General features: G+C 48.2%; 1 protein-coding gene across 1 annotated transcript; it reads left to right on the top strand.

Annotated features, from left to right (window-relative positions):
* The first annotated feature begins 742 nt into the window (after window positions 1-742).
* Window positions 743-3,257, top strand: CDK5R2 (cyclin dependent kinase 5 regulatory subunit 2). The gene has a single exon (XM_058704563.1). It carries the CDS (start codon window positions 950-952, stop codon window positions 2,060-2,062), a length of 1,113 nt encoding a protein of 370 aa, XP_058560546.1. The 5' UTR covers window positions 743-949; the 3' UTR covers window positions 2,063-3,257.
* The last annotated feature ends 17,408 nt before the right edge of the window (window positions 3,258-20,665 follow it).

Genomic DNA, 20,665 nt, shown 5'->3' with positions numbered 1-20,665 from the left:
TGAGGGAGAAGAGCACAAGAGGAGCCACCCAGGGACCAAAGCCTAGGGCCTCTCCCCACAGACTCAGCTGCAGACACTCAGGCCAGCAAACAGCAGACTCAGGAATATATATCTGAGGGTCTTGCCATCCCCAGAGCAAAGGCCCCCAAGGAGGGGATTGTGACCTGCTGGAAGGTCGGGGCCCTGCCAGCACCCCATCACAGGCAGAGCAAGAATGCACCTGCTGCACTCCTCCACAACCTCCCCGGTGGTGGCTTCATGGGACAAAGGCAGGAGAGGACAGCGAAGAGATAATCTACCTATGGCCAGATTGGGGAAGCCAGAGCAGTTCGACCCAGCAGGTGCCCGGGCGCCTTAATGAAGGTACTCACTGCCCACCCTGCCCCCCCAACACATAATCAACAGCGGGGAGAGTCTCTTCCCACTGCTTCTCTGCTACCACGATCCAATGCATTAAAACAAGCTGACCCAGGGCCTTAGGACTTGGGGCGGGGAGATCAGCCAGTCCCCTCTCCCCAGCTCTGACCCTGAGGAGGCCCTTGGAACCAGGGCCACCTCCTCCTCCTTTCCCCTTTCTGGTGAAGGGAAAGGACCAGAGACAGAGGGTAGGGGGCGGGGCGGGACTTGAGATAGGCATGCGAGTTCTATTGGTCAGAGGAGCTGCCGGTCACAAGGGCAATTCGGGCGAGGATTGGCTGCGTGAGGCGGGGCGCGGCGCTGCTAAAGACCGGGCCCAAGGGGTGGGGCTGACGCTGCAGCTGGCGCAGCTCAGACCCCGAGCAACCGCCGCGGAGCAGCCAAGCAACCACCTTCCCCTGCCCGTTCCCGCGCCCGGGCCGGGGCTAGGCCCCCAACCGCCGGGTCTCCGGGGGCTGCAGTAGCGGCGGCGGCGACAGCGGCGCCGCCCGCGGTTCCCGCCGGGGCCCGGGCGCCGGCCCCGCTCTGCAGGATGGGCACGGTGCTGTCTCTATCCCCCGCCTCTTCGGCCAAGGGCCGGAGGCCCGGCGGGCTGCCCGAAGAGAAGAAGAAAGCGCCGCCCGCGGGGGACGAGGCGCTGGGGGGCTACGGGGCGCCGCCAGCAGGCAAGGGCGGCAAAGGCGAGAGCCGGCTCAAGCGGCCGTCAGTGCTCATCTCGGCGCTGACCTGGAAGCGCCTGGTGGCCGCATCTGCCAAGAAGAAGAAAGGCAGCAAGAAGGTGACGCCCAAGCCGGCATCCACTGGCCCTGACCCCCTGGTCCAGCAACGCAACCGCGAGAACCTTCTCCGCAAGGGTCGGGATCCCCCCGACGGCGGCGGCGCCACCAAGCCACTGGCGGTGCCGGTGCCCACCGTGCCCGCGGCCGCTGCCACCTGCGAGCCGCCGTCCGGGGGCAGCGGGGCCGCCCCGCCGCCGGGTTCCGGTGGGGGCAAGCCTCCACCGCCGCCACCCCCAGCCCCGCAGGCGGCGCCGCCGGTGCCTGGCGGCTCGCCGCGGCGGGTCATCGTGCAGGCGTCCACCGGCGAGCTGCTGCGCTGCCTGGGCGATTTCGTGTGCCGACGCTGCTACCGCCTCAAGGAGCTGAGCCCGGGCGAGCTGGTGGGCTGGTTCCGCGGAGTGGACCGCTCGCTGCTGCTGCAGGGCTGGCAAGACCAGGCCTTCATTACGCCCGCCAACCTGGTGTTCGTGTACCTGCTGTGCCGCGAGTCGTTGCGCGGGGATGAGCTGGCGTCGGCCGCCGAGCTGCAGGCCGCCTTCCTCACCTGCCTCTACCTCGCCTACTCCTATATGGGCAACGAGATCTCATACCCGCTAAAGCCCTTCCTCGTGGAGCCCGACAAGGAGCGCTTCTGGCAACGCTGCCTGCGCCTCATCCAGCGGCTCAGCCCCCAGATGCTGCGGCTCAACGCCGACCCCCACTTCTTCACGCAGGTCTTTCAAGACCTCAAGAACGAGGGCGAGGCCGCCGCCGGCGCCGGGGGTCCACCCAGCGGGGGCGCGCCCGCGGCCCCCTCCTCCTCCTCGGCCGCCAGGGACAGCTGCGCGACCGGAGCCAAGCACTGGACTATGAACCTGGACCGCTAAGGGATTCCCAGGGCCGCGCCCGCCCCCCACCCCCATCCCAGCCCCTGACACGCACTCGGAGCCCCCGGGACCATCAAGCCGCCGCCGCTGTTATCGCCGCTCCGCGCCGCGGCCGGAGGAGGAGCCGCCCCTGTCCCGCAGGGGAAGGTGGAGGCCAGGACGCCAGAGGCCGCGGCTCTGAATATGCTAGGCATAGGGTGGGGGATGCGCGTGGGAGGGGGAACCCCCAACCTCACCCTTTCTGTCTGCCTGTGCCCCATGTCTTCAATTCTACCTGGATCTCCTCCTTCCTTTCTGTGTGCGTCTCTAAGTCCATGTCCCTTGGTCTTGACCATTTCCTGGCCTTCTTCCTCTACCTTCATCCTCCGGTCCGCCTTCCCATCTCCCTCTCTGCCTTTCCATTTTCGGTAACTTGGGTGTGTATTTCCGTCTCCATCTTACCCCCCACCTGGCTATCTCTCGTTGCTCCCGTTCCTCTTTCTGCACCTGTGTCCCCAGCTCCCCTTCTTGTTCTCTTTTTTTCTTCCCTTCTGGCATGTGTCACCATCTTCCCTCCTGTCTGCTCCCCCCCACCCCCACCTATGTCAGCTTGCATTTCTTCCCCCGACTGAGCCCTCATATCCCTCTTCCCAGACCAAAGGGACTATTAATTCTTGATTTGAACTGACTGAGGTGCGGCGAGAAACTGCAGCCCTAGGAGCCCAGACAACCACCTGGATGGTCCTTCGCCCCACCCCCACCTCCTCTCCCTACCTTTTCCAACGTGTTGCATGCCGGGAGTTGGGGGGTGGGGGAGATGCCGGCTTCAAGAGGCTGAGGTTTGGGAGCAAAATCAACCTAGGAGGCCACCCTGGCGGCGGCGGCGCCTCAGCGGAAGGATGGGAGGAGACAGAAACTCTTCTTACACTGGAGGAGGGGCACCTCCTCTTCCTTATCCTTAGGTGTTTTTGTTCCCCCCACCTTTTAATTTATTTGGTTGTTTCCAGAGGGAGGGGGGAGGGATGGGTGTTGGGCTGGGAGCTGTCTGAGGTGCTGATTTGAGGCCGGACCGGAATCCTCCCGGGAGGGTACCAGGGACTGGGTTGGGCCTGGTGCCGTGTCCAAGGTGCCAATGATGCGGGCCGACGGCGCGGGCTGCACTGTCTGTCTGTCCGTCTGTCCCGGAAAGAACTATAAAGCGCTGGAAGCGCCTGCAGATGGTTTTGCGCCGGCCTTTCTTTGGGCCCCAGGAGGGAGGGAGCGGGAGCAGGAGTGAAACTGTCACAGGCACGGCAGGAGGACCCCCACGGGCCTCGTGGGGAAGGTGGGTACCTGAGAAGTGCTACTCTTTCTGTCCCCTCGCCCCCCGCATTGGCTTCCGTTTTACAGAGAGTAAAGTAGCCAAAGGTTGAGGCCTGGTGATAAAGCTGAATCCCCTCACCCACTCCACCTCCATCTTGTCTCATCTAGCTCTTCATTAATGCACAGGCTATTTAGGGATTACGTGATGAGGACAGCAAAAGTGGTTCCCTTTACAAAGTAGTCCACTGGAGCAGAACTAGCTAGTTATGACTGCTGCTTTTCTCTTCCTCCACCTCTCCCCACTATATATACTGTCTAGAGTCCAGTCAGGCCTAAGTCTGTGCTCACCACTCTCAGGTGGGGCCTGACTGTCACATTCAGCTCCACACCCTTCTTCCAACATGCTAGGTTGTTTCAAGGCCGTTTCAGTCACACGCCCACCCAGGACAGCCTTGGGAAGTCCATCCCTGCTTAAGGTTCAAACCTGGCCCCTTATCCCCAGGGAGGCTAGGTAGGACACAGGCAGCCTGGGAGACAGGAGCCATTCTTTGGGGTTGAAAGAACAGAAGTAAGCTCTTTAGCCTGAGATTCCTGTTCCATTGCCTTCTTAGCCACGTGGCTAAGCGCCCCATTCAGTTTCATTGGCCCGAGGAGGCCTGGCTCCAGTAGAGCGCTGGCGTCTCTGACCCTAGTAGTCGCCCAGACATCAAGCAGCTGGAGTCAGAACCCCGCGAGGCCTGAAAAGACTAGGCCCGGGTTCGCTGTCCGTGGTGCTGACCGGCGCGCTTGGGCAGGGTGGGGCTTGTAGGGGCAGGAGGAGTTACAGGCTCAGCTTCAACTAGATTTTCCGGATAATTTGGGGAGTAGGTTGTGATCTCTTCTGGTGGCGAGTTGCAGGAGTCTGGCAGGATAACCTAGGATGCCGGCTTCCATTTACCCTCCTAAGAGGACAGAGCGCGACTCTCCCTCGACCTCGGCCCAGCGCCCTTGCACCCGGCCTGGAGCCGGAAATCCCCAGTCCAGATTTCTGAATCGAATTCCCGGGGGGGAGAAAAGGGAGAGCAGGCGGAAGGGAAGGCGGGAGCAGCCGCCCATTGGCTGGAATTTGGCGCAGTCAGCGCGGTGCCGTCATCTCTCCGGGTTTGGGAGGAGGGAGGGAGGAGCACTCGGGTCACCCCGCGGCTGTCGCCATAGCAACCAGACTAAGCGGGCGGGGCCACTTTCCACTCTCCCCACTCTAGCGGAGGAAACCATCCTAGTCTGCCTTATTTGGAACTAGTTAGCAAGACTACTTGGTTGGAACTTCTGCGTTAGAAGAGTATAAAGTGGGTGGGAAAGAGAGACGATAGTCTACCGAGACTCCCAAACATTCTGCTCTCTGTACTGCTCCTGAACCCATAGAAACAGCATCCTCCCTTTACTGCACACACACACACACACACACACACACACACATACACACACCCGTCCAGGAACCTGTGGTCTGGCACTTGGAGACTTAGAATGAGAAAAAAAGCCTCAGTGCGTGGTGTCAAATTAAATCTCACTTTCCTTGCCATGCCCCCGAGGCATGAGACACTGCCATAATCCGATTAGGGGGTAAGCGACTGGAGGAGGATCAGCATGAATACACGGAAGAATTAGCCTCCTGGGTCAAACCTGGTCAGACTCCTGTTTTCTCTGGGAGGGGTGGTCACATGGGGGAAAGGTTCAGTCTTCTGAGAAGGGAGAAGGTACAGAAACAGTGTCAAGTGCCTTCTTTTTCTGCTCAGAAACGAACCTCACGACAGTGAGTCCAGGCTGAGGAGAGAAGTGCTGAAGAGGGCTCAGAATTCTAGAGAAAGCCCAGCCTGTGTGAGGACTAAGGAAAGAATGGAGATGGAGGGTGGAAGACAAAAACCCAGATGGAGCCATGACTCAGCACTTCCCTTGGCAAAGGACCGGGGTGACTCTCCCAGCACAAGAGGAGCAGCAGAGAGGGGAGGGGAGCAGGAAAGCAAATGTGTGGATAAACAGTGATCTGGCCATTTGTTGCTTTGATATACAACCAAAAGCATACATTTTAACCCAGAAAGGAGATACATAGGCATTTACACTGATGAAGGCTCCTTCAGTCATGACATGTACACATCTCCACTGCCCACTTACTTGCCCCTCTTCCTGGAGCAGAGTACATTCTGTCCTGAGAGATATGCTTGCCTGTCCCTGGAATACCTTGGTACTTAATGGGAAAGGAGAAATGCAAAACAAAACAAAACAAAACAAAACAAAACAAAACAAAAAACTGCAGACGTGGGGGCGGGGGTTTTGGTTGTCACGGTAACTGCTTTGCCTGCCAGACAGAGTGCCCAGCAACCGGAGCATCTGGCAATATCCAAGGGGACATCCTGTGGCCTCTACCCATGGATACCCTGCCTCAGGCACCCAGATGGGCGTCTCTGGAAGATTTCTACAACAGAGGCTGCCACAGCAGCCCTTCTAACCACACCCCCATGAGGAAAGACAGCTGACAGCCAGGTATAGAGGGCCGACCATCTTCACATGTCCCACTTTAAGTGGCACTCCTGACCCCTTTATACATGATAGACAACATTTGCTGTAAGTGGCCTCAAGACAGCAGGTGTTAACAGTTTAAGGACCTTTATTAAGACCATTACCTTCCTTCTCAGAACCTTGCTAAACACCCTACAGGAAGGTCACCTATAGCCCCAGACTATGTGTGTAAATGGGTAGAAAAATTGTTCTAGTTCAATGATGAAAGATTGGGTGCAAGATAGATAAATTGTAGGGGATAGTCTCAGGATTCAATACATTAGTTGACCTTAGTTTAATACATTGAGATTTAGAGGCAGTCTTTCTGTTGCACTTGCTGGCTGGATAGTTAACTTTTCACTCCAGCAACCTCCACCCCTATTTTTTGTTTCTTCTTTGTGTCTTCAGTTTAACCTCTTAATTCCTGCATTAACATTTTCCCAATCTAACTTAGGCTTTCATAGTTCCCCCCCCTCAGTTTTCTCCGCTATTTCTTTAGTAGTTAGCTTCTCCTAAGGTCTCTTTCTACTTGGATATATTGCCCACAGCAGTTACCCCCCTCTCTTAAGATTACTCCACTTCCATTTCTTTACACCTCTTGGTCATAGTCTCCTGTGACTCATATTTAGCTTCAAGTCCATAAATCATAAAGTTTCTCTGTGTGCATTTTTATATATGACTACCTAAAAGGAAGGTGATGATAAACAATATAAATAGGGAAAGAGGTATTCCATTATAATCTTTTTACATTTAACTCCTTAAAAAAATTACATGTAATCCCAGAAAAACACAGAATATCAAGAAAGCATAAGAAAGAAGAGTAATGATGGAGGGCTTGCCCTGTCAGATATTTAAATGTATTAAAGAGCTAAGGTAGTTAAAATATATGGTACTGACATAGGAATAGACAACAGAACAAAATAGATAACCCAAAGCTAAACCCTGGCATACATGGGAATGTAATATATGATACAGGCATCATTTCAACTCCACTGGGAAAAGATGGATTAGTCAGCATATGGTTTTGTACAACTGGGTAGTCGTCTATATTAAGAAAAAAGGCCAGTCCTTCCTCATTCTTTATCCCCAAATAAATTCCAAATTGATTTTTTAATGTAAAGAAAAAAGCTATAAAATCCTTAGAAGAGGAGACAGCTTAAAAGTACCTACTAAAAATTTAAATGCACATAACTTTTATTTAGGAATTCTGATTTCTAGTATTGACCCTAGAAAAATACTTGAATATGTGTACAAAGAGACATGACAAACATATTTTTATTGTGTTATTGTTTGGAGAGAGATAAATTAGAAACAACCTAAATATTCACCAGTGAGTTAGGGGTTAAACAAATTTTGATACAGCCATATTACTGAATACTACAGTATTCAGTTAAAAAGAATAGATTGGACTGTATGTACTGATGAAAGATGTACAAACCATGTAGTATCATTAAAAATTGCATAACAATGTATACAGTATAATATAATTTATGCAAAAGCAAAACAAAACTAAACCTTAATTTGTGTGTGTATGTGTATGTGTATAATAGAAGCTTGAGAAAAATATACATCACTCTTAATAAATGACTTCTTGGAAGAAGTGGGATTGATTTTGTCCAAAGACATTCACCTTATCTATGGAGTTTAATTTTTACAATAAAAATGTACTAGCATATTGTTTGCATAATTAGAAAGTAGTAGTTAATATACGGCAATAGTCCAATTATAATTTTAAAAAACTTGAGAAAATGAAGAATATTTATTAGTATTTTTACTATTGCATATGAGTTGGGTACAGAACATCTTTTTAGGCATAGACATTGAAGGAAAAGATTAATTCATCTGACTCCATTTTAGATTTTGAATGTTAGAGAAATAGAGAAATTAAAAGAACAACCACAAATAAGATTGAAAGGCAAGTGAAAAGCTGAGAGAACATATTTGTAGCAAAATATATTTTCAGTAGAAAATTAGTTAAAACTTTAAAGAGGTCACTTACACAAAAAATATAAATAATCAATAAATACATTAAAAGAGACTTCACTGTTGACCATGAAATTCAGATTAAAACAGCAATGGGAGATTGCATGTCTTATACTGACAGAGATTCTTAAAATGGAAAATGCCAACCATGGTAAAAACATGAAGAGATATGCACTTTCTTGTATTGATATATATATATATATATATATATATATATATATATATATATAACACACACACACACACACACACACACACACACACACATGTTAGTTCAGTCTCTTTGGAGAGCTATGTGGCTAGGGATCAAAATGTGAAAGGCAGAGGTGACTGAGTGGCTTGGTTGGTTAAAAGTCAACTCTTGATCCCAGCTCAGGTCTTCTGTGCTGGGCATACAGCCTACTTAAAAAAAAAAAAAATGTTGGGGCGCCTGGGTGGCGCAGTCGGTTAAGCGTCCGACTTCAGCCAGGTCACGATCTCGCGGTCCCTGAGTTCGAGCCCCGCGTCAGGCTCTGGGCTGATGGCTCGGAGCCTGGAGCCTGTTTCGGATTCTGTGTCTCCCTCTCTCTCTGCCCCTCCCCCGTTCATGCTCTGTCTCTCTCTGTCCCAAAAATAAATAAAAAATGTTGAAAAAAAAAAATTAAAAAAAAAAAAAAATGTAAAGGGCAGCGTGTTCTTTGACCCAGCTTCACATTTCCAGAAATTTGCCCTAAGGAAATAAGTGGGAAAGGAACTGACACAAGGATGCTTATCCTAATATTGTTTATAATAATAATAAATTGGATGTAACAGTAGGAGATTAAGTATATTGTGATAAATCAGTATTTATTGGGATATTATGGACCATTAAAATGATACATCAATCTATATTCATTGACATGAAAAATGACCATGATAAAGTGAAAATATCTGGTTAAAAACAATATAATGTGGTCCAGTCCTATTTGTGTGGGAGAGAGAGACTAATCTTTAAATAGCTGTCCTCTTAATGTCATTCAAATCTTGGCTTAATGGCCACCTCTTCCTGATTAATGCATCTCAGCCTGCCCCACAGTCACCTTACTTCACATACCCTTGATTTATTTTCTTCACAGCGTTTGTCACCCCTGATAAATTTTTGTTGCTTATTTATCTTGTATCGTCTCAATAAAAGGTCTGTCTTGTTCATTGCTAGATTCCCTGCACATAGCATAGTGCTTGGGCACACAGTAGGCAGTCAACGGGTATATACTGAATAATTCTGTGTGTGTGTGTGTGTGTGTGTGTGTGTGCAGCAACAGAGACTTTTAAGATGTTTACTAAAATATTAACGATTGCTTTCCCTAAGTAGTGGAATTTTAAATGATCAGTTTTACTCTCTTCTCAGTGTTTTTCTGAGTTTCTAGTTTGTTACAATGAATATTATTATTATTGCCTTAAAAAGAAGGAAAATCATTATAAAAGAAAAAGAGAGACAGGGAAGGAAGGAAGGAAGGAAGGCAGGCTGGAAGGAAGGAAGAAAAGAAGGAAAGAAGGAAGAAAGGAAAATTGAGGCTGAGTAGTGTCTGGCTGGCCCAGTCCCCCCCCCCCCCCCACTCATCTCCAAAGTCTCTTCATTCCCCTTTCCTCAAGCTCTTTCCAAATCCCAAGAATTTAAGAATGTCCTTTGCTGGACAAGTAAGTCAGATACCTATCTAACACAGCAAACGTGTGTGTACACATGCAGCACATGTTTCATACATGAACACAGAGCATGGACATACACATAAACATTCTTGCAAGGATCCATTGAAGACCATTTAGGGGCTCCTGGGTGACTCAGTCAGTTGAGTCATGATTTCGGCTCAGGTCATGATCTCACTCAAGCCCCACATCAGGCTTTGTGCTGACAGCGCGGAGCCTGCTTCAGATTGTCTCCCTCTCTCTTCCTTTCCCCTGCTTTCTCTCTCTCTCTCTCTCTCAAAAATAAATAAATATCTTTTAAAAGACCACTTAAAGAATACTCTTCTATCTTTGGCATAACTGCCATAGAAGGCCCATTATCCCTTATTCAAATAATAAACATAGGGGAAATTTTTTGCTTCACATTAACTCACTGATATCCTTTCTTTTAAAATTTATCTTATTTTTTAACGTTTATTTATTTTTGAGACAGAGAGACAGAGCATGAACAGGGGAGGGTCAGAGAGAGAGGGAGACACAGAATCTGAAACGGGTTCCAGGCTCTGAGCTGTCAGCACAGAGCCCGACACGGGGCTCGAACTCACAGACCGCGAGATCATAACCTAATCCGAAGTCGGACGCTTAACTGACTGAGCCATCCAGGCACCCCAGTTTATCTTATTTTTTTAAGTAGGCTTCATACCCAGCGTAGATTCCAACATGGGGCTTGAACTCACGACCCTGAGATCATGACCTGAACTGAGATCAAGAGTTGGTTGCTTGGGGTGCCTGGGTGGCTCAGTTAGTTTAGCATCCTTCCGACTACAGCTCAGATCATGATCTCATGGTTTGTGGATTTGAGCCCTGCATTGGGCTCTGTGCTAACAGCTCAGAGCCTGGAGCCTGCGTCTGCTTCTGTGTCTCCCTCTCCCTCTGCCGCTCACCAGCTCACACTCTGTCTCTCAAAAATGAATAAACATTAAAAAAAAAAAAGAGTTGGTTGCTTAACCAACTGAGCCACCCAGGTGCCCCCACATTCTTGCTTTAAACAATGAGAACTAGCACAGTACCTGGCATTTAGTAGGGTCTCAAGAAATGTGAAATAGTGACAGTTTCCATGTTTGTCTTTGGTTGCCAATAAGTATACAACTATTCATTGTTGAAAGAAAGATTTCATTCTTTAATCTGTTTTGGAATTTATTTTTGTGTGTAATGAGAAGTAGAGATATAACTATATTTTCCCAAATGAATAACAAGTTGTGCCAACTTTTCAACAGTCTTCCTTTCCCTACAGTGAATGTGATCTTTATCTTTTATGAAATTTCCACATATGCATGGGTCTGTTTCAAGGCTCTACTCAGTTCCACTGGTTTACTTAACTATTTTTGTGCCAAATCACACCTTCAATAACTGCAGCTTTGCAGTAAGCTTATTGTTATTTGGCGAACATTGTCTAGGCTACTCTTAAGCATAGTCCAGAAGAACTTTAGAACCAAGCTTATATTACTTTTATAGACCAATTTGGACAGATTTGACATTTTCTGATATTGAGTCATTCTACCCAGCATCATGCTAAGTGTTCCATTTATTCAGGTCTTCTTTTTTGTTCGTTAGTGAAGATTTGTCATTTTCTTCATTTAGAGGTTTCCATGGTTTTCATTAGGTTTATCTAGGAGCATATTTTTATTGCTGTTGTAAATCTGTTATTCCCAATTCTTTTCCTTATTTTTATAGAGTTATAGGATAACCATAGGTTTTTGTATGTTAATCTTTGTATGTGACTGGATACACTAGTTTCATTAATTCTAATTGTGTTCCAGTTGGGTCTGTTGGATTTTCTAGGTCTGAAGCTGTACTGTCTGCAAACAAGGACATTTTAATATCTTCCTTTCCAATATTTGCATATAGCATGTATCTTTTCTTATCTTATTGCATTGACTAGGACCTTTAATAGAATGTTCACTACACTTGATCTTAGCCCAAAGGCTGAGAAGTGATGATAGAATGTTCACTGATGGCAGTGATCACAAGGTTAGAAGGGATAAAACAGATATATTGTTTTATGGGATTTATGGGAATCCCTTGATTTATGGGAATGCCTCTCATAGTTCACCAATTGCTTTTTTTTATTTGTCTTTTGAAACTGAATATTCTGTTTTGTGTATATTGCTATACAGTAAGTCTTCTCAACTAATTTTTTGGAAGTGGATAAAACCTTTATCAAAATAATTATTCAAATTGCCTTTTCTGAGGCATGTTGACTGGGCATGCGCAATTTGGGGATAAAGGATGGAGTGGCTGAATATTCCCTTGCAACTCCTCCTCCCCGCCTCTACCCAGATATTTGAAGGTAGAATGAGGCGATGTACAGAGAAAAATACCAGAAGTCAGTGATTTGAGTCCCTATTCTACCATTAACTAGCTAGTGATCTAAGTCAGTCATTCAACTTCTCTGAACTTCAGTTTTCTCAACCATCAGATGGAAACAAAGACTTCAGATGTCTATCTGAATTTGTGTCTATCAAATGGCTGTAACAGGAATGACAATATTACTGTTGTCACGGTACAACCATTGCTAAGGTAGTCAGCACTATTAATAAATATTGACAGATGGAATAAGGGACCAAGACAGAATCCAGAAAGGAGCCTGGAGCTGCTCTGATGAGCTCTGCTGGCCCCTGAGGCAGTGGGGAGCTCTGGAGACCTGGACCTCCCATGAGCTATCTATAACCTGGGTGACATGTGTTTACTCCTTGCTGCAGGCAAGGGTCCAGTGGGACCCACGTGCATCTCTATGGAATGCCAGCCAGGGGATTTGCTTCAGCTGCTGGTATGTAGACACTTGTGCCAGCCAGGCCCAGTCCAGCAACATTCTTGAGTTGAGGCCTTTGGGCCAGCAGGCCAAGTCCCTCTTGAAACTCCATACTCCAGGGATCCCCTGGCCCCAGGCTGGTTGGGGCCAGCAAGGAAGAACAGCTGAACCCTGCCTCCATATTGCACCTTCTTTTTGAACAGAGATGGGGATAGGTGCACAGGGACACTAGGCATGAAGCACCTTCAGACTGTGAGCATATGGAATTGTGTACACACATGTGTGTGTAGATGCTTGTATAAACATCCGTGCTTCAACATGAAGTGGAAATATGCTGAGATTTGCAGCAAACCTGGGCCCTGCTATTTCCTCACTGGGACCTTGAGACTTTTCTCCCCTGTCTGTCATATATGAATTAAAGAAACTGTTGTAAATATTAGGTGAAACTATGTCTATGGGTGTGCTTTGTAAACTGTAAAGTGAAGTACACATATAAGGTGGTCCTGAGCTTTAGATACATGGTTGCTGATATGGTCATTGCACAGATGTGTGCAAGATGGACCCAGAACTTGTCTTTCTGCCTCTGTGTGCCAAAAGGGAAAAGGGTAGGAGTATTGGAAAGGTGATTATCGGAAACTAGGATGAGGCCCAGAGATTGCCATCCGACCTCAGACCGTTTCCCACTTGTCCCATTCATTTCCCAATCTAGTGTTCCCTCAGATGTCTCCATACTGCAAAATAAAAAAAGGACAGCACTGCCTGAAGCGTCCCTGACAACTTCCTGCTGTGTTGCTAAGCAACTTGTCCTCCTCTTTCAGAAAAAATGAACCTGATGCTCACGCTCAGGGTCTGGCCTCCCAGCCTCCTTTTAACTACTTCTTCCTCCCCTAATCTCATGGAAATTAAGGAAGGAGCTCCTGACTCATGGAAGGAGACTTGGGCTACCGTTGGAGGATTAGACTGGTGGAAGACTGAGCTCACAGGGCAGATCTCTGTTCTGAGCTGGTTGATGCTGGGGGAATGACACCTATGAAACAGCTCCCTGTGCTAGATTCTTTAGGCACAGTCTCTGCCCTTGCAGCAAACCAACAAGGTGGGTATAATCAGTATCTCCATTCTACAGATGAGGTCACCGAGGCTCAGAGAGAGTAAGTAGCCTTCTCAATTCTATAGGAAGTAGGCAAGGGTTGGGTTTGAATCCATGTCCATTTGGTCTCCTTCTACTCTATCATGTCATTTGAGATAAGTGTAAGGGACACAGTTGGCCACAAGACTTCTGTAATTTATGGCTCACTCTATTTGTCTGGAATCCATGGTGAGTGCTGGAATTGGAACCTGTCCTGGGGTTGGGCTGGGGTTTAGGCATATAATCCTGCCACTTCCTGGGCCTCTTAGAATCTGCTCCTTCCTCCATCAGAGGTGATAGTAAAGGGTGGGGGAAGGAGTGAGTTTGGCTGCTAGGGTCTGAATCACGTCTCTACCATTTAGCAGCACTGTGACCCCAAGCAAATGCTTTAACATTTTGTGCCTTAGTTTTCCTCATCTACAGAATGGGAATAACACTAGAACCAACTCCAGAGGGTTGTAAGGATTAAATGAATGTAAAGCTTTTTAAATAGTGCCTGGCACATAAGTGTTCAATAAATAGTACCCTTATTATTATTATTTCTAGGAAGCTTTAGCATATAAAGCTCTTTCGCATCCTTAATGGTTAAGAGAACTCACTGCTTCTGAAATGAGACTGGGTGCACATTCTGCTCTGGCCTTTTTCACTGTGTGATTTCATTAACCCCTCTGTGCCTCAGTTTCCTCATCTATAAAGTGGGAGAAATCATAATGTCGATTTCAAAAGATTGTTGTAAAGACTAAATGCAATTTGAATGTTCGCTATGGTAATATTAGTTGCTGTAACAAGAAAATTTCCAAACTTCAAGGAATAGTCTAATGCATGTGAATGGATGACCTCTCCATGGGTGTTTTAGGAACCAGGATCCATCCACATGGTAGCTCTGCCTTCTTTCAGGAACTAGTCTTCATCTGAATCCAGATGGCAGGAAGGAAAGAAGAGAGTATGAAGAAGGGACATCCACTTCTAAACACTTTGGCCTGCGAGCAACACATAGTATCATTTTGAGTCATATTCTAATGTTTATTTATTTTTGAGAGACAGAGAGACAGAGTGTGAGCAGGGGAAGGGCAGAGAGAGAGGGAGACATAGAGTCCGAGGCAGGCTTCAGGCTCTGAGCTGTTAGCACAGAGCCCGACATGGGGCTCAAACTCACCAGTCGCGAGATCATGACCTGAGCCAAAGTCGGATGCTTAACCAACTGAGCCACCCAGGTGCCTTGCTATTGTCCACATTTTAGAAGAGAAAACTAAGTCTCCAAATAGTATAGATGGATTTCCAAAATCACATTAGCTGAGATCCTATAATTCTAGATTATGTCTCACCCCAAGAATAAATGGAGGATGCACTGGGTATGGGAGGCCACCCCATGTGCCTGCGGTGTGGCTCCATCACCAGTCAAGAGGCTGGTTCTTGATGAAATTCAGCAGGTAGGTCCAGGACAAGGTCTGGACTGGCCTAGAAAAGTAGATGTAGCCACTCGAGTTCCTCCCAGGACACATGGGGGCATCTGATTGGGACTACAGGGGGAAGAGGCAGGTGCTTTCTTTGTTTGGTGTGGTTTTTATTTGTTTTAATAGAAAACACTGATATATGTACCAAGGTACTTATATAATCATTTAATCTTTCAGCCCTCTCAGGTAGGTTCTGTTATTATCATATTCATTTTGCAGATAAGGTAATTGAGGCACAAAGTAGCAAAGTAACATGCTTGAGGTCACACAGCTATCAAGGGACAGAGCAAGCACCCCAAACCAGGAAGCCCAGCCCCAGAGCCCTTGATCCTAACCATTACACTATGTTGCCTTTGTCTACAAAGACAGGAAAGAAGGAAATAGAATTCTCAGAGAGAGAAAGTCACAGTCAATGGGATGGTGGGTCACTTGCCTCTGCATATGAAACCCACCATCCCAAGACAGAGGAGAGTCAAGGAGAAATAACACTGACAAAACTGAGGTAGGAAATGCCACCAAAGCCAAGGTGCAGTCAGACCCCCAGCCCCACCCATCATACCGTGATCTACTCCAAACTTGTAAGAACATAAGCAGGAAGGTGAAGTCTTGCAAAAGACAATGGGGCAACAAAACAGTCTCTGATTTGTTATCAGATAGAGGCCCTAACTCATAAGGGCACTCATAAGGGCACTCATAAGGGCCCTCATAAGACAAGCCATCAATGTGCCCTTCATAACCAATAGTCTTCTGCTATGACAGGTAGACAAAAGTGTATCTGCAGGGGGCACAGCAGCAGGTCATATCTGCATGAGGAAGAGGCTCTCCAGGAGAGAGATGCTGAGGACTTGAGCTCTGGGATCACAGTCACCTGATTTCTCTAAGCTTCAGCTTCCTCATCTGAAAATGGAGATAGTCATCCCCACCCTGCAAGGCGGTGGCCTGATCAAAGGGGATACTACATGAAAAGCATTAGCATAGGGCAGAGCTTGGCAAAGTCAGGTTCAGTGAGTGGTAGGGCTCATTTTTATTATCAGTAAGTCTACTTGAGATGAATTACACATAGGTTGAGGAACAAGCTGAAGTTAAGTGCATTTTAGAGACATGTTGAAAAAAAGACGAAGGCTAGAAAAGCAGAAGGCTCTAAGAAAAGTACAACACAGAAGCCCATTTTGATGACTACGTTTGGTAACAGAGCCAACATATGGGCAAGTGCTCTGTCAGCCTCGGTGCCCTAGGTGGCATTGTTGCTCCTTGACCGTGCAGGTATCAGGCAGCACGAACACAGATGTCCTCATGCCGCATGCTAGTCGGGCTTCTGATTCCATCTGCAAGTGGAGCTTGGTGACATGGAACACACATTACTAGAGGAGACACAGGTCTGTGTAGTCCTGGCAGGTGGTGGGAGGGAAAGCAGGCAGTGGGAGGGACCCTAAAAACAAGGTGATCAAAGCCACTCAGGATGATGGAGAAACCTATCGGCACTGAGAAAAGGCTTGGGAGAGAGAAACCAGAAGACAAGAGGTCTTAGAACAAGCCCAAGACTTTGGCAAAGTCTCTTAATGTCTTGGGTCTTGGTTTATATATCCTTCTAGTGGGGGAAGCAATCCCTACCCTGTCTTCCTCCCTGACCTTTGAGGGGACCAATAAAAGAATGGATGTGGAAGTGTTTTATAAACTCGAGAGCAAAATCATATGGGGTGTAGGGGGCGGGGTGGGGAGTGAGTCATATTTTTACCAGTGACACAAATTAGGAGATTGAGAAATGGCTCAAGACTTCAGGGAATGCAAGAGGGGCTGGACCCTGGATTGGGAAAGGGAAGAAATGTTGGAATCAGTACCTTGGGAAGGCCAAGAACCAAGGGGTTAATCATTAACGAAGACAGACTTGAATCATCAGGAAGCTAAGTGTGTTAAGAGGGTGGCTTCTTTGGGGCTCTGGTGGGAGTAGAGTCATCCCAAGAGCATAGTAACTCAAGCTTGGAAACATCTTGGAGGCAGTGATATTGCCAGTGCTAAGATGGCCTGGAGAAGAGAATACCCATCTATGGGTTGCTGGGGCTGGACACAATCTTAGAAATCACCTTGGAAAGACATTTTCCAACTTTTGGGGGGTGGGGGGAACAGAGAGGAACCCAGGTGACCTTTGAGGTTCCACAGAGTAGAATTTGCAAATCCCTGGCTGAGTCTCTATTTAATAAGATAGAATGGAATTCCAGAGAAGAGATGTGACTGTCCAAAGGTCACATAGCAAATTAGTTGCCAGACTGGGACTGGAACTCAGGTTTTCTTGCTCCCACTCCTGTATCTTAGCTTCCCAAACTGGCTCTGCATGCAGGAAAACACAGAGGGGCAGGGTGGGCTTTAAGGATGTGATTTCATAGGTAAGAAGATCCTCCAATCTAACAACACCTCCCTTCAGCTTCCAAATGGCACCTAAAATCCTGCCTTTACCAAGTCACTCACAGGACTTCAAGAGTCTCAAGATTGGAGAAGTTACCTTGTTCACCTCCCCCTCGACCCCTCAAGGAAGGAGCAGCTGAGTACTGACAGAGGTGCTTCATTAGATCAGACTGATGGGATTTGTCTTCCCGTAGCTTCCTACCACTTGTCCTAATACTGTCGCGCACATCCAGGTTCTCTGCCACAGGGCAGCTCTTTGAGTAATTGAGGACGCTCTCATGTCCCTTTCCCTAGTTTGATTTCCAGACTACATCTCTCATTGTTGTTGGTTCTCCAACATTCTTTCTTTTCACTTACTGAGCCCACTATTCTGTATACTCTCCATTTGATGTTTTCTTGGAAGTGTTCTCTAACACTGTGTACTGTATGCTGGGGGCACAATCATTAGAGCAAGTGGGTCATTTCCTTCATCCTGGGTGCCATAGCTCCATCAATGCATCCTCAGATCACAATGGTCTTTCTGCATTTCATCCTTCAGACTTCCGTTTAATGTTGTGTTGACTAAGAAGCCACTAACTTATACACAGGCTCTACTGAGCCACTTCCTTGCCATGCCTCACACTCTGGCCTCCTGTCTTTTCATTTAAAGATCTAAGAGCAACGGGGCGCCTGTGTGGCTCAGTCGGTTGAGCGGCCGACTTTGGCTCAGGTATTGATCTCGCGATCTGCGAGTTGGAGCCCCATGGCGGGCCCTGTGCTGACAGCTCAGAACCTGGAGCCTGCTTTGGATTCTGTGTTTCCCTCAGTCTCTGCCCCTAACCCACTCACATTCTGTCTCTGTCTCTCTCAAGAAAATAAACATTAATATATATATAAAATAAAGATCTAAGAGCAAGACTTCACACTCCTTGCCAAAAAATTTCACCTTGTTGCATTTAGCCCACAATTCTTAGCAGCCCAGATCTTTCTGGATCCTGGTCTGGCTCTCAGATGAATTCTTCCTCCCTCCCAGCTTCCTGCCCCCTGCAAAGAGGCCTTTTGCGTGTCCCTCCAAGTCACTGAGGGCCTCATCCCCTGGTGGTGGGACTCATCCCCTGGTTCATCTGCTCCATGGAATACACGAGCCTGACCTTCCACCCATGAAGTTTATAGTATATAGAAGCATAATGATGATGGAACATGTTTATGCCAGAATATTAGGCGACTACAGTAGGATACCATTAAATTCTAAAAGCCATAGCAAAAAGAAGGAGATTATGTCAAAGAGTTATGAATACTGGCCTCTATGGGGCACCTGGGTGGCTCAGTCAGTTAAATGCCCGACTTCGGCTCAGGTCACGATCTCACGGTCCGTGAGTTTGAGCCCCGCATTGGGCTCTGTGCTGACAGCTCAGAGCCTGGAGCCTGTTTCAGATTCTGTGTCTCCCTGTCTCTCTGACCCTCCCTTGTTCATGCTCTGTCTCTCTCTCTGTCTCAAGAAAATAAATAAACGTTAAAAAAATAAAAAAAAATAGTGGCCTCTGTGCAGTGGGACTGTAGGTGATTTTTTCCCCCATGTTTCATCACACTCTTCATCCAACACATGCTTAATGAAGGCCTAATGTGTGTATTTCTCAAATTTTCTATGCTGAGTATGTGTTATTCGGAAAACCAGGAAAATATCAAGTGACAATAAAATGAAAAAGAATGAAGACTTTCCCTGGGTGGCCTTTGAGGATTTCATCAGCACTTTTTGGGGGAAAGCATTCCAGCCCTCCCTGCACTTAGCTGTCCTGCCTTCCACCTGCATTTCTCCTTCCTGCCCACAGGGCACAGGGAAGTCTCAGCCTCCTGGCGGGAGCCCAGGGTGTTCTCCCAACAACCTGCCGGAAGCTTGGGATAGAAGCACCAAGACTAGGTGGAAGGGGAACGTTGGCCTTCGTGTGCAGCCCAAGGCCGCGGTCATCACTTCACGCACCTACCCAGGTGTCATTTTCATCTAAGGAAACGCGAAGGAAGTTTTCCTGCCAACAGTTTTTGTAAAAGGCGCAGAAATATTAGGAGGGTCATGGTTCCATGGGTGCAGCATTCAGGAGGGCCTTCAGGTGGTGAGGAAAAGGGCTCATCCAGAATGACCCACTTGAGTCACTTCCAGAACTTCCTAGGGATGTAGGGCTAGGGCTCCCCCTTTGCCCTCCTCTCTGAAGGTCAAAGGAAGGCTGGAAGCTTCGGAGTCCTCCAGTCCTCGGTTAGGGTGAGACACCTGAGGTTCCACCAAGCTAAGCTTGGGTTTAGCTGCAAAACCTGGCCCTGGCTTACCCGGATCTCACCAGCAGAGGGCGCGCGCCACCCGCGAGAAGGAGGGAGCCGCCGCAAGCCACCGCTGGGAGGGGCGGGAGCGGACCGCGGGCTCGAAGGGGTGTCCCTCTTTCTGAAAATAAGGAGGCTGATCCAGAGGAAAGATGGCGTTGGAGATACAGGGGCGCGGGGGGGGGGTTGTGAGTGAGTGTGAAAATCAAAGTGAGTGTAGGCTGGGGAGGCGAGGGGAGGTGGGGAAGATGAGCTGGAGAGACTGAGGAAAAGTTGAGATGGTGTAAATATTACACAGGGTGGGGGGCGCTTGAGTGAGTGGCTCAGTCCGTTAAGCGTCTGACTTGGTTCAGGTCATGATCTCCCCGTTTTTGAGTTCCAGCCCGGCATCCAGCTCTCTGCTGTCTGCTTGGAGCCTGGTTCCAATCCTCTGTCTCCCTGTCTCTCTGCCCCTCCCCTGCTCGTCTCTCTCTCTCTCTCTCTCTCTCTCTCTCTCTCTCTCTCAGAAATAAACATTTTTTTTAAAAGATAGGTCGGGGGGCTCCTGGGGGGATGCAGTCGGCTAAGCCTCCGACTTGGGCTCAGGTCGTGATCTCCCCGTTGCTTAGTTGGAGCAGTGCCTAGGTCTCTGTGCTGACAGCTTGGAGTCTGGAGCCTGCTTAGGATTCTGTGTCTCCCTCTCTCTCTGCCCCTTCCCCACTCGTGCTCTCCCTCTCTCTCTCAAGAATAAACATTAAAAAAAAAGACAGATGGGGTGGGGTGACTGAGCAGGTGGAGATGGAAGGGAGGGTGAGGCAGGTGGAAGGGAGGGTGAGGCAGGTGGAAGGGAGGGTGAGGCACGTTGGGGTCCTCTGCTCGGTGGAGGGTGGGGCTGCCGCAGGTCAGTCTCCCTCTTAGGCTGAGCCCACCCTCCAGGGGCTCCTCTCTCTCCTCTGGTAGCACCCAAGCCTGCTTTGCCTTCATTCTCTCCAACTCTTCCTCCTGACGCTTCTCTGCCAGGCCTGAGCCGGGCATTTCCTTTCCCTCTGAAAAAACCTTTTGGTGCAGCAAAGAACACAGAGAGGAGACAGTAGGGAGCTCGGGAG

The sequence above is a fragment of the Neofelis nebulosa genome, chromosome 2, assembly GCF_028018385.1.
Source record: "Neofelis nebulosa isolate mNeoNeb1 chromosome 2, mNeoNeb1.pri, whole genome shotgun sequence".
Lineage (NCBI taxonomy): Eukaryota > Metazoa > Chordata > Mammalia > Carnivora > Felidae > Neofelis > Neofelis nebulosa.
Note: the sequence above shows the minus strand (reverse complement) of the source record. Positions and strands in the feature narration are given on the sequence as shown.

Coding starts and splice junctions, on each gene's coding strand:
- CDK5R2 (XM_058704563.1), top strand. CDS start 950: ATGGGCACGGTGCTGTCTCTATCCCCCGCCTCTTCGGCCAAGGGCCGG.